Genomic DNA, 14,471 nt, shown 5'->3' with positions numbered 1-14,471 from the left:
AAAAAAAAAAAAAAAAAAAAAGTTTGAAAAGTACTAACATGGATATAATGGTGAAATCCTTAGAAACGGCTGCTTTGAGTAAGATGTCTATATTATACTTATGTTAATTGTACTCTGTAGAAAAATGAACAGCTTGATATGTCTGAATTAAATTTATTTCAGAATCTTGACCAAACTTCTGGAGGTATCAGATGATCCACAAGTCTTAGCTGTTGCTGCTCATGATGTTGGAGAATATGTCCGGCATTATCCCCGGGGAAAACGGTAAAAGACAAAGACAAACCTATGTTTCATTTTGGTTTCTTGAAACAATCCAAAGTAATCCAAATCAAACTAATTCAGTAGAGAAGATAATGAAGAAAATGAACTCAGTTAAAATAACTACTATAAAAATATAAATACACTTGCATTAATACTTTTGTGTAATTGTCAGTGGAGATCATTAGAAGTTTCTTATTAAAAGTTTCCTTTGTTTACAAACTTTAATTCCATAGCCATTTTATGAACACTGTTTTCCCCTACTACTCATAGTTATGGACATGAATGAGAGGTTGTTATTGTCTGAAGTTACAAACGATAGAATTAAATACAGAGTCTATAAGGAAAAGTTATAGTAGATACATAGTAATATAATCATGCATTTCAAAATATTGAGGTGTGGTTATATAATTAAATGTATTTAGATATACTGACAACAAAACAATGATATGTTTATTTGGCAAAGTAGAATCTGAAGGCTTTCGGTACTTTATTAGTCACATAGTTGACCAGCATGTTCCCAATAAAGGCAGAAACATGGAATGTCCCTTGGTGAAGAACATCAGCAGAAAGTTGTCTAGCTTTCTGTTTATATTCAGCAACATAAGCATTCCTCTGTCAAATGCAGCCCCACCCCCTTTTTTGTAGTTCTCATTCTTTTCCTTACAAATTATCTTCTAAGATGTGGAGTAATCTTTCATTTTATATCCATTTCACTGTGATCTTAGAAAATTGCTAAGAAATGCTTGCTGAAAGGAACCTGGTATAGCTGTCTCCTGAGAGACTCTACCAGAGCCTTACAAACACAGAGGTGGATGCTTGCAGCCACCCATTGAATTGAGCGGGAGGTCCCCAATGGAGGAGTTAGAGAAAGTACTGAAGGAGCTGAAGAGGTGTGCAGCCCCAGAGGAAGAGCAATATCAACCAAGCAGATCCCCCCCCTCCCCCCCAACTCCCAGGGACTAAGCCACCAACCAAGGAGTACACATGCCTCCAGCTGCATATGTAGCAGAGGATGGCCTTGTCATGCATCAGTGGGAGGAGAAGTCCTTGGTCCTATAAAGACTCAATATATGCCCCAGTGTAGGGGAATCGAGGGTGGGGAGGCAGGAGTGGGTGTGTGAGTAGAGGAACACCCTCATAGAAGCAGGGGGAGGGGGATGGGTTAGGGGGTTTCCTGGAAGGGGGGAAAACCGGTTAAGGGGATAACATTTGAAATATAAATAAAGAAAATATCCAATTAAAAAGAAAAAAAACAAAAAGAATAAATACCCTATAGATAAATAGACAAAAAAGAAAGAAAAGAAAATTGCTTTGGTATCTCACATTTGATGAATTTGGATGATGGGCTTAACTTATTAAGGTAATCATAGCTGCTAAGATATGTCATCCTAAAATGCCAGGATTCATTTAAGAGTCATTATTAAATGATAGTTGCCTCATTTATTAGATAAAAAATAAGAAGTGGACATTTTCTTCTGGTTCAGTGAAAAAAATCCCAGCAAAGACCTTGAATTTTTGAGGGATCAAATTCAGAAGAAATAAAAGGAAGGAGAGAGAGGGAATCAGTTACATGTTTGATTAGAAAGGTTCAGTTCCATACCTCCCAACCCTTCAAAAAGCATTCACTGTTTTTAACAGGAGCCGATGTGGATTGCTGTTTATTCCTCTTGTTTGTTTGTCTTATTTTTATTTTTTCCTTTTATTGAAAATAGATTTTTTTCTCATATAATGTCCTGATTATAATTTCTTCTCTCTTTTCTTTCCAGTTCTCTGCGCCTTCCCTCCCATCCATATCCACTCCTTTTTCTCCCAGTAGAAGGCTAACAGGCTGCTAAGGGATAATAATAAAATGTAATAAGATAAAACAAAAACTAACACATCATAATTGGACAAATCAAGCAAACAGAAAAAAAAAAAAGAACCCAAGAGATTGTACAGAAACAGAAACCCACTCATTGGCACACTTAGGAATCCTATAAAAAAAACTAAACTGGAAACCATAATATATACATAAAGGACCTGGTGTAGACCCATGCAGGCCATGTGCAGAGTACCTTAGTCTCTGTGAGTTTATGTGAGCTCTGATCATGTTGATTTAGAAGCCCTTGTTTTCTGGGTATTCTTGGTATTTTATATGTTATTTTCATAGTTGCTTTTGTGGTTAGAAGGTACACTTTTGAAACAGTAGCCTGTTTTGTGTATTCAGATAGAAAACATAACAGGCAGTTATTGCTTCCAAATTACAAATTTAATAATTGTTATGAGCTGTGGGGTTTAGTGACAGAGCATGTGCCTAGCATATAATGTTTCCATCTATAGCACTCACCCACTGCAAAATGTCCTCAATAAACTCAAATAGTAGATTAACCATATTTATACTTGTGACAGTTTCCATACTAGGAACCCCTTCATCCACGTAGCATTAACTGCTGGACATAACTAGTCCTCCATTCATATCTTGCATAATTAGTATTATCCAGTCAATACAACAGTGTGCCAGCAATTTGAATACCCTTTCAAACTCTTTACCAGGGGCTAGTGTAGCTGCAAAACCTGGAATGCCATAATGGGCTTTTAATTTTATTTTTCTTAAAACAATTCAGTATCTAAACTCATTTTCCTGGAGTTGAAGAAATCATTTTAAAAAGTGGATATTTTGTACCCTCACTGTGGTTGGACAAGATGGCAGTGCTCCCTTTTCCAAATCTGTAAACTTCGGCACACTCATGGCCTGAGCTTATCACGGTAGATGTTCCTGCTTAAGTCTGCCATAGGAATGGGGGGGGGGGGGGGGGGAGACAGAAGCGGCAGGCTTGAGGGTCAGGTCTGGGCATGAATAGACTAGACCAACACTTGCATCATGGCTGTCTGAATTAGCAGGTTAATCTTGACATGCTTTCAAAGATGCCTCTCCATCTGCAAAACTGCTCCTGCCTTTCTGTCAGTTTTTTGGCTGCTGAATCAGACTCAGGTTTCTGTAAGATGTGAGTAGAAATACTGATGGATATATAAGATTGTTTTTAAAAAGCTGATACATCACTATATACTATTTTGAAACTAAAACACTAGTGTCCAAGTCTTTGTTATATTTTGTTATAACAGTGATGACCTGGTTCTGTTCTTTCTTAAAATTACACTGTAAACTTCTGAAAATGATTACCTGTTGAGGAAAAGTATTCACCATTCAGCAGGGCATAATCAATCTGGAGAGAGTTATCTAGAGAATTCAGGGTCTTCCGTATGCAACGCTTAGCAAAGCACATGCAAATAAATTATTTTTATAGTGGCACACACTTTTTATTTAGCAAACCTAAAATTATAGTTCTGACCATTACAGATGTTAGCAAAGAAAGTGTGAAGAGAAGCAGGGCCTTTAGTACCATAGTCACAGACAGTGACTTCTCAGATTTTCTCTGTCTTTTTAAAAATTATTATTAGATACTTACTTTATTTACATTTTAAATGTCCCTTTTCCTGATTTCCCCTATGAAAACCCCCATCCCATCTTCCCTCCCCCTGCTCACCAACCTACCCACGCCCACTTCCTGGCCCACTTCCTGGCCTTGGTGTTCCCCTACACTGGGGCATAGAGCCTTCACAGGACCAAGGGCCTCACCTCCCATTGATAACCAACTACGCCATCCTCTGCTACATAGGCAGCTGGAGCCATGAGTCTCCCACCACATGTACTCTTTGGTTGGTGATGTAGTCCCTGGTAGCTCTGGGGGGTACTGGTTAGTTTATATTGTTGTTCTTCTATGGGGCTGCAAATCCCTTCAGCTCCTTGGTTCCTTTCTCTAGCTCCTTCATTGAGGACCCTGTGCTCAGTCCAATGGTAGGCTATGAGGATCCACCTCTGTATTTGTCAAGCACTGGTGGAGCCTCTACGGAGACAGGTATAACAGACTTCTGTTGGCAAGCATTTGTTGGCATCCACAAAAATGTCTGGGTTTGGTGGTTGCATATGGGATGGATCCCTAGGTGGGGCAGTCTCTGGATGCTCATTTCTCCAGTCTCTGCTCCACACTTTGTCTCTGTAACTCCTACCATGGGTATTTTGTACCCCCTTCTAAGAAGGACCGAAGTATCCACACTTTGGTCTTCCTTCTTCTTGAGCTTCATTGGTCTGTGAACTGTATCTTTGATATTCCAAACTTCTGGGCTAATATCCACTTATCAGTGAGTGTTTACTTACCATGTGTGTTGTTATTTTGTGATTGGGTTACCTCACTCAGGATGATATTTTCTAGTCCCATCCATTTGCCTAAGAATTTCATGAGTTCATTGTTTTTAATACCTGAGTAGTACTCCATTGTGTAAATGTACCAGATTTTCTGTATCCATTCCTCTGTTGAGGGACATCTGGGTTCTGTCCAGCTCCTGGCTATTATAAATAAGGCTGCTATGAACGTGGAGCATGTATCCTTATTGCATGTTGGAGTATCTTCTGAGTGGTATAGCTGGGTCATCAGGCAGTACTATGCACAATTTTCTGAGGAATTGCCAAGCTGATTTTCAGAGTGGTTGTACCAGCTTGCAATCCCACCAGCAATGGAGGACTGTTCTTTTCTCCACAACCATGCAAGCATCTGCTGTTACCTGAGTTTTTGATCTTAGCCATTCTGACTGGCATGAGGTGGAATCTCAGGGTTGTTTTGATTTGCATTTCCTTGATGACTAAGGATGTTGAACATCTTTAGGTACTTCTTGGCCATTCGGTATCCCTCAGTTGAGAATTCTTTGTTTAGCTCTGTGGAAACTGGTCACATCATAGCTTATGCTTTGTCATTTTCTTTTACTTTAATTTTTTTGTTATACTGACATTTGCTTGGGTTCTGCTCTTTCATTGTTGTGAAAACAGAATGAACTGTACATTTTGATTACTTTCTGCTATCTCCTGAAATAGACAAAAGGAGATTAAAGTGTATATTTATGAGGTTTAAAAAACATTATTATGACGTAGATGAGTTCAGACTTCCAGCCACTAGTATGTGAGAATTTCATTTTCATGATCTATCAGCAGCATCAGGAAGTGTTATTGTTTCTTTTTAATCTTGTAAGAAAGAAAACATAGCATCTTATATTTTTGACTTATATTTTGGTTATTTAACATAGGTTAGGAATTCACTTTTACATTTAAAATAAATACTGTTAAAGTTTACTGTTTGCAATATGTCAAACATTACAATTATATTAAATTAGACATACATTAAATTACCCTTTATGCTTTTAAATCATACATTAGTGATTAATAGTGAAATATGTTAAGGGATGGGTATTCTCTTGAGTGTTGGTTTTGACCTGGACTCCGAGCGTTGCTTCATGGAGCTCTTCACAGAAACCTGCATGAAGTGCTTTCTTCTACTTTGGCAGTTAGCACAATGCCTCATATTATGCTCATTATGCTTATAATTATACATGTAATATGACAATTCTTTGAAGTATACTGCTGATTTTCATTGTTCATGGATTCCAAACTAGTGAATTTGCTTACTTGCTAAAATTACATCATTTTAAGGCTCTTATAAATATGCCACTTCTGCAGTCATTCATGAACATGGGTAGAGTCATGGAGAACATTGAGTCCCTGATGGACACATTGCCAGCTGAGGCAGAACAAGGCTGAGTCCTGCTTTCTGGTGTTCTCCCTTCTTCTGCAAACAAGTGCTGTTTACATGGTCTGTTGGCTGCCATGCTTGCATCTTCTGTCTCCTTTTTTTTTTGTTTTGTTTTGTTTTGAATTTTGCTGTTTAAAATGGCTTATGTGTATGGTGTTAAAGTGCTGTGTAGGTTTCCGAGTTCAAGAGGCTGTGACACTAGGAGAAAATGCATGTATCAGATAAGCTGCTTTCAGGCCAGAGTAATAGTACTTCCAGTTGGTTATAAGCTCAGGGCACAGAGCAAGGCCACAGGACAGGGGTATAAGGCCTTTTTCTCTGAAGCCGAATAGGAGCTAAAGGTTTTGCCAAGCTTGCTTTAATGACAGGGTGGAGAGTGGATTGAGCAGGAACAGCCCCTACTATTATTAGCCAAGCAGCAGAGCTTGCCACACTAAAGAGCATGGGCTATGTATCATTTGATCATTATCAATGGTGCTGTAATGGATTTATACATGCTCTCTGTATTTGGCAATTACCATAAATTACCTATTTAATGTGATATGTCTGACTAACATTTCAAATTACAGTGGCTGACATATTGTAGGCACTCAATGTTTGTAGTGTACTTTCACCTTACCATTCAGGACTGGAGGCAGAGAGAGCGTGGTGGGAATGACACAAGTTTCTTGAAACCTTAATCCTGCTCCTAGTGACACATTTCCTATCTTTCCCAAATAGTTTCATCAGCTGTGGATTCAATGAACCTGTGTAGTCTATTCTCATTCAACCTCTACAGTCTGTAATTCATTGTGATGTAAGATGTAATGGTAGCTTACTTCAGCTAGTTGTAACTTCTGTTTTAGAAATCCTTTGAGCATTTAGTATTTGGACTTTACACTTGTAACCTGTATAAATTTAAAACAATCTTCACCAAGTCTTTTCTGTTCTGCAGGGTTATTGAGCAGCTCGGTGGAAAGCAGTTGGTAATGAACCACATGCACCATGAAGACCAGCAGGTTCGCTACAATGCTCTTCTGGCCGTGCAGAAGCTCATGGTGCACAACTGGTATGTTTTGGTGTCTATCTCACCTGTACATTGCTCTGTGAACCTTCACATGCTTATCCTACGAGCTCTTATGAAAAATACTTCAGTGACTTATCAGTGATTTTATAAAAAAGTCTACGCACATACTGCTAGTATAAAGCAAAGACTTAATTTTGAAGAGATGAGCTGCATTAATGGTCTTATGAAAGGTACAGATTGCTGATACCAAAAATTACTTCAACTGTAACTGAAAAAGGCCCTTGTGACAAAACAAATGCGGATTCCTTGGAGTTGTGTGGACACAGCTGGACTGCCGATGCCTCTCCAGATGTTTAAAGTGTAAAGTTAACTAGACTGCATTGTACCAGTTCACAGGAAGACACTGGAAGCTTATTGATTTACTCAAACTCCAGGGTCATGCTTCATTAATGACATATGGTTTGCTTTTGAAGTAAGCAGAGTCATCATTTTTCCTGTCCTTTTATTTTTTAAAATTCAAATTATTGATCTTTTTGTATTCCTTCTAAAGACTGAACATAATGGTGAGCCCTTGGTGCACTATATAGAACAAGTAGTGATTCCCTTTTGGAACAGCTAGTTTCAGCTGTGGGTTGGTTGTTCAGCACTTGGAACACATCATCACATGGTTGTACTATACAGAAGAGTGTTCTAGCTTGAGGCTATTTTTGTTAAAGTACAAGGAATAAATATAAATTGTTTATAACTGACAGAAATGTCATCAGTATTTTCAAAGGAAAGAATTAATGGTACATTAGAATGGTTCAGTCAGATACAGTACAGAATAATATCCAGTAGTGCTACAGTTACCTTGTATGTGAAATGTCACAGTCCTGCCAGTAAGCAGTTTTCTCATAAACACTGACATTATGCAGGCTTACAACAGGGTCTTTTTGGGTGTTTACATTGTTTCTGTTAAGTGCTGGACTGAAGATAGACTAGAAGTGGGTGCAAGTTTACCTAAATTACACAGGCTTCTCTGATAGGTCAAAACAGTTATGCTGAGGTGACGGTGGTAAGGGGCCAGCTATGCAGCCTCATTATTGGGGTTAATTAGTGTCTTAGTCAGGGTTTCTATTCCTTCACAAACATCATGACCAAGAAACAAGTAGGGGAGGAAAGAGTTTATTCAGCTTACACTTCCATACTGCTGTTCATCATCAAGGAAGTCAGGACTGGAACTCAAGCAGGTCAGGAAGCANNAGCTGNTGCAGAGGCCATGGAGAGATGTTCTTTACTGGCTTGCTTCCCCTGGCTTTCTCAGCCTGCTCTCTTATAGAACCAAGACTACCAGCCCAGAGATGGTCCCACCCACAAGGGGACCTTCCCCACTTTGATCACTAATTGAGAAAATGCCTTACAGCTGAAGCTTACAGTTGCCTCCCCAACTGAAGCTCCTTTTCTCTGTGATATCTCCAGCCTGTGTCAAGTTGACACAAAACTATCCAGTACAATTGACAAACACATCACTAGTAAGCCTCAACCCTTAGTTTCTTATTCATCCCCAAGATCTAAACAACTTTAAAAGTCCCATAGTCTTTAAATATTAAAAGTTCAATCCCTTTAAAAGATACAGTATCTTTTAAAATTCAAAGTCTTTTAAAAATTCAGACTCTAAACTGTGAAATCCAATAAAATATCTTCTTTCTTTAAGAGGGAAAAACATCAGGGCACAGTCACAATCAAAAGCAAAAACAAACTCCAACTGTCCAATGTCTCGGATCCACTCACGATCTTCTGGATTCCTCCAAGGTCACTTCTCTAGCTCTGTACTTGGTAACACACACCTCGTTCTCTAGGCACCAGATGCCTGTACTCCACTGCTGCTGCTGTTCTTGGTGGTCCTTGAATCTCCAAAACACTGCATGACCCTTTCAGTCCTGGGCCATCAATTGCAACTGAGGCTGCACCAGTGCAAGGCTGGCCAGGCCACCGGGGCAGAGGCACAAATGCAGGAAGGAGCATGCTGGTTCTTTTTATTATTTACCACAACATTCCCTTGTGCAGGGTAGGGTATTGGGTGTGGCTCAGGAGGCTTAGAGGCCTTTATGAGATCCTCCCAAGGCCTTTAGATCTGTACATGTCCTAATCCTTTCCCAAGTCCTAAACGACAAAAACTCAGAAGATGGTAGAGGAAGCATCACTAGTTGTCGGTCTTCCTTTGTTTCGAGTCAAGTTCTCATTGTGTAGCATTGGTAGGCATGGAATTCACTATGTAGTCTAGGCTTGCCTCAAACTCTTAGAAATCTCTGCTTCCCAAGAGCTGGGATCAAAGGTAGGCATCACCATGCTCAGAGAGTTTATCTCTGTCAGACTCACAAGTCAGGAACTGGGTGATTCCCAGTTAATTTATATGTATGAAAAAAAGAATTAGGAATGGAATGGCTTTCCTGATGACAGATGGTCACAGAAAAGAAGCAAAGAGGAAGCTGTGTATGAACTTGTCAGATGTCAGAACAATTCACCTTTGTCGTACTTTAGTACTCTGCTAACTTTGTTATAAACTAACTGGGTCCTTTACTCTCTCCACATGGGCATAGGGGCAGGTGAGAACAAGCTCTTGTCACCCTTGGTTTCTGGCAGCAGTTGGTGGCAACCAAAAATAGCTATAAACACAACATGTGATACTGAATGTTACAGGTTTGAATTGGGCTGTGGGAACCACGGTGGTGTTAAACTCTTGTGCAGGCCAAGGAAGTGGGAATCCCTAGCCCCTGACAGTGACTAGTGTTTTAGCTCCTGGGTCATAGCCTGAAATCCTTGACCTGTAGTGCTCAGCAGCTCTCTAGAACTCTGCCAACTTCCAGGGTTTTTCATTTTTTCGTCCTTTACTCTTCTTAATAGTCTTTTGTTTTTTATTGTCAACTCTCAACCCTCTCTTGCCTTCTTTTTACTTCTGCTTTTCTTAGTTGTTTTTGTCATCACTAGACAACTACCTGGTTCTGTTACAGAATTTTCCAGCTACTTCTGCTGCTATAGCACCCTTCTTCCATATCATATCAAATCAGTTGCTAAGTTCACACCACTAAAGAGATCAAAAGCAGACAAAAGATCACTTGAGAGAATTATTGAACCTGTTGCATTATACCACCAGTGTAGCTCAGGAAGGTGTCACTGCCAAAGTGATCAAATAGCCACCTTTTATAGCTAAAAAGAGTGTTTTGTATCAACCAGAGAAGACCTTTGAGCAAATAAATGAAAGGCAATTCACTTTTGGTGACATTGTCCCTTGTGTGTACCAATCACAATAGACCTCCGCTGACCTGGATGGACCTGATTTTAGGACCATGTAGATTGCATTGACATTTATGGTCATGAAGACCTCAGCATAAGCTCTTTCAAAGTCATTCTTGTGTCGCTGCCTTTATTTTTATTAGTAGTACCCAACTACCTTTTGTTGGAAATAATAACCTCATTGTATACATATATCAGAGTAGTTCCTCAGACCACAAGAATAATACATGCTTTTAACATGCAAAGTCAATTTTAAGAACATTCAGTTGGGGGCAAAAAAATAGAAATAAAGCACTTTTTTGATGACACCCAAAGATTGTTTCCTGGTGGTGCTCACCAAGGGGTGGTTGAGTGACCAATGCAGTAGGAGGCGGGGACGATGTTCCTGATCCTGGGTATGCTGCTTCCTTGTCAGGCCATGTGCCTCACACAAAATGTCTACCTTAGTTAGTCCTTGCAGGAAGATGTACCCTCCAGTCTCAGAGTTAAGCAGAGTCGGAAGGGGCTTGAGTGCAAACCTGATTTTTAACTAAAGCTCTTTTCTTTTATCCTGGAGAAAATGACAATTTAGAAGTCTTTGGAAATAGTTTCTTTTCCTTATTTGTTGATTGTAAAAAAAAAAAGTTTGGGCAATTCATGGGGTGGGAGAGGGAGCAGGAAGAGTAAAGAACATACCCATACCCTCTGTCTGAGTACTTCCTATATGTGATTTTAAGCTAAAGATATGCATATTGTAGGTACATGTTTTATTTCTTTTCTCACCTGTAACCTAAAATTCGTACTTGATTATGTAATTCAAGCTGGTTTTGAACTCACAATCTTCCCGCCTCTGCCTACTGAGTGCTGTGATTGTAGGATTGTACCTTTAACCTGCTGTCAGTTTATTTCCTGAAGGATGTAGACAGTGCGGAGACTATCACTCTAAGTCCTTTACCCCAGTATGTAGAATGAGCAAACTTTAGCCTCTGTGAGAGCGGTGCATGCAATATTATGGTCTTCGTAGGCCACAGGAGTAGCTCCTGTTAGAATCCTGACTTTTGCTGTTATTGTAAGGGATTTATTTTCATTGCCTTGTGTTTGCCCAAGGCTATACATGTGTGTGTATTTTCTAACACTAAGAAATGTGTTTTCTATGGTATAAAGAAGCCCATTTGAATCATAAGTTGGTTGCTAAACTCAGACTGCAGATGTCAGAGTAAGTCCTTCATGTAAACAGGGAAGTCAACTCCCCAAATGGCATTGCATGAAGACCTGCCATCTCTGTGGACCATGACTGGCTTGTGTGTGGAAATAGATAGCATTCCTGCAGCACAGGAGCTTTTGAAAGTTGGAAATATGTAGTTTCCAGGGGTTATTTTATTACTAAATGTTGAGTCTTGACAGTGATTCTTTATATTGAAATCCTAATTTGCCATGTTACCATGTTCTTGTTTTCTAGGGAATATCTTGGTAAACAACTACAGTCGGAGCAGCCTCAGACTGCTGCTGCTCGGAGCTGAGCTGACCTATTCAGCCTTTCTGCACTTCCCATGGACCACTGGAGTGAGAACCTCAGTCTTTAGGGTCAAAAGCACATAGTCTTTAATGTAATGATTACTTCTTTTTTGTTGTATAGCTTTTCCCAGTGGCAATTCCTGGGAGAATAAAAGCGTTTGCTTGTTAAGTTGTATAAAAGTAGATGCTGTCTGTATCTAGAGAAATGTTACTGTTACTTATATTCTTTATGATTTTTGTATTTATTGTCCTCTGAAAATGAATATAATTAAAGGATTCTCACTCCAAACATGTTCTTAAGTTTTGCTTATTCCTATTGTGGACTTTGAATAAACATCATTTATTATACTATTTCAAATAAAAATTGGGAGAAGTGTTCCTAGGTGATGATGAGAAGTAAATGTAAATTTTGAAATGGTCACTTCTCTCTCTCTCTCTCTCTCTCTCTCTCTCTCTCTCTCTCTCTCTCTCTCTGGATTTTGCTCTTGCTCTCTTACTCTGTTATCATATGGACATACACATATGCACCCATATAATTCTACACCTTCAAGACATCACTTAATAACAGGTATGTCCTGAGAAATACATTTTTGGGGCAGTTTAGTCACTTTGCAAACATTACAGAATATAGATACATAAGCCTGCTCTTGATTTGGCCTCTTGATACAGTGAAGACAGTAGAAGGTGGACGAGGCTTTTGCTGGCAAAATATGGGAGACTATTTCAAAGTAAACTTTAGGAGTACACTTTAATACAGTAACAAAAAGTAAATAGACACCATGGTTGCTTATTACCACTACCCAGTGTAGTGTATTATACATAGTTCTGTATTGTATTCTTATACTACTGTGAGGCAGCACTTCACTCTCATTATCAGCAGCATCACACAGGTGAGCAAGGCCAAGTGCTCCAGTATCAGTATCTACAACATTGCTGTGTTTAGAACATATTGCACCGTTGTGATTTTTATGACATTACCATGATATATGCAGTCTGTTATTCATGAATGACTATGAAATTAAAACAATTTAAACCTTGAATGAATCGTGTTAGAGTTTGTATATTTTATTTCTTTTAGACTTTAAAAAGATCTATTTTTTATGAAACTAAAATTTAATAATATAAAACAAAAACATCACACTAAAGTTGGACAAGGCAAACTAAAAGAAGGAAAAGAGCCCCAAAGAAAGCACAAAACTCAAGAGACTCAGTTTTTCGCATACTTGGAACTCCCATAAAAACACTAAACTGAAAGCTATAATATATACACGAAGGACCNGGTGCAGACACGTGCAGGCCTTGTNCTGCTTTGGTTTCTATGAATTTATATGATCTGTACTCAGTTGATTAGAAACCCTTGTTCTCCTGGTGTCATCCATCCCCTCTGGCTCTTACACTCTTTCTGCCTTCTCTTCCTCAGTGTTCTCTCAGCTCCGAGGTTAGGGATTTGATGGAGATGTCCCATTTAGGGCTGAGTGTTTTCTTACTCTTTCTCTTCATAATGTCTAGTTGTGATCTTCGTACTTGTACCCATTTGCTGCAGGAGGAAGCTTCGCTGATGATGGCTGTATAAGGCACTGATACAAGAGGATAGCTGAATAGAATATCATTAGGAGTCATTTTAGCATGCTTTTTTATTTCAAAGACCAGTAATATTTGGTTTTACCCTAGGTCTCTGGGCTATAGTTGGCATACAAGCAGTGTTGGGAACAAGCCCCATCTTGTGTGCATTAAGCCAAATCAAATGGTTGATTACCCACAAGCTTTATGCCACCATTACCCTGGCATATTTTGTAGGCAGGACAGCATAGTAGATCAATGCTATAGACTTTAACTGGGTTGGTGTATATGTTTTTCTTGGTAGCCTGTTGAGTACTTTCCCATATCAGAGACATTAGAACCTAGGGGTGAAGGTTCTATGTGGGCATCAGATCGACTTCATATTCAGTGAGTTGTATGAGTGTAGGCTTAAGCAATGGGGCCTTGCTGTCAGTTTGTGGAAAACAAACTTATCTTGATAACAGCCTGGGTTGTATTTGGGTTTCCAAGGTACCCTTTGGCCGACAACTAAATTGTATGTAACCCAATCCTGGTATTGGAAGCTTTCTTTTGTGATAAGAGACAGCCAGCTGGGATTCTCTGTCTCCTGAATTTTTGAAGATATTTCATTAGGATCACTGCCCTCAGTTTCCATACTACTCTTGAAATACCCCTCACTTCCATCTGTTTTCCCACATTTCCTCTCCCCTCCACACCAGATCCTCCAGTTCTCCCAGTTTCCTCTGCTCCCAGTCTACCCATAAACTGTTTTCCTCTTGCAGGGAGGTATATAATTTGTCCCAGTCCCTTCCTCTGTACCTAACCTCTTTGGGTCTGTTTGGTTATCATTTGCTTACTGGGTCATGTGAGTATATTCCATATCTTTCTGGGTCTGGGTTACCGCACTTGGAATGTTTTGGTTTTTTCTAGTTCTCCCTGTTTGTCTGCAAATTTCATACCATTTTTAAACAGCTGATTGTGAAAATACTTATTACAATATTGTTTAATACTTGATCATGTAAATGTACCACATTGCTTTTTTATTCTGTTGAGAGATAACTACTTGTTTCCAATTTCTGTCTATTGTGAATAGAGTATCAAAGAACATGGTTGAGCAAGTGTCCTTGTAGGATGGAGCATCCTTTAGATGCCCAAGAGTAGTATAGCTAGATCTTGAGGTAGATTGAATTATAACTTTCCTATCAGCTATACTGCTTTCCATGGAGGCTATATAGGTTTTGACTCCTACAAGCAATAAAGGAGTGTTCTCCTTATTCCAC

General features: G+C 39.2%; 1 protein-coding gene across 2 annotated transcripts in view; it reads left to right on the top strand.

The window, feature by feature from the left end:
- The window catches only part of Atp6v1h (ATPase H+ transporting V1 subunit H), a 71,635-nt gene extending 59,015 nt beyond the window's left edge, over nt 1–12,620 (top strand). Inside the window, exons 11-13 of one of the 2 annotated variants that reach the window (XM_021221917.2) lie at nt 163–264; nt 6,814–6,927; nt 11,597–12,620. In XM_021221917.2, the coding sequence (XP_021077576.1) occupies nt 163–264; nt 6,814–6,927; nt 11,597–11,657 (277 nt within the window). In that variant the 3' untranslated portion in view covers nt 11,658–12,620. The remainder of the gene's footprint in view (nt 1–162; nt 265–6,813; nt 6,928–11,596) is intronic. The other variant, XM_021221916.1, reaches the window with a different exon arrangement.
- The last annotated feature ends 1,851 nt before the right edge of the window (nt 12,621–14,471 follow it).

This window comes from Mus pahari, chromosome 22, assembly GCF_900095145.1.
Source record: "Mus pahari chromosome 22, PAHARI_EIJ_v1.1, whole genome shotgun sequence".
Taxonomy (NCBI): Eukaryota; Metazoa; Chordata; class Mammalia; order Rodentia; family Muridae; genus Mus; species Mus pahari.
The sequence above is the reverse complement of the archived record's forward strand: the minus strand, read 5'-3'. Positions and strand labels throughout refer to the sequence as shown.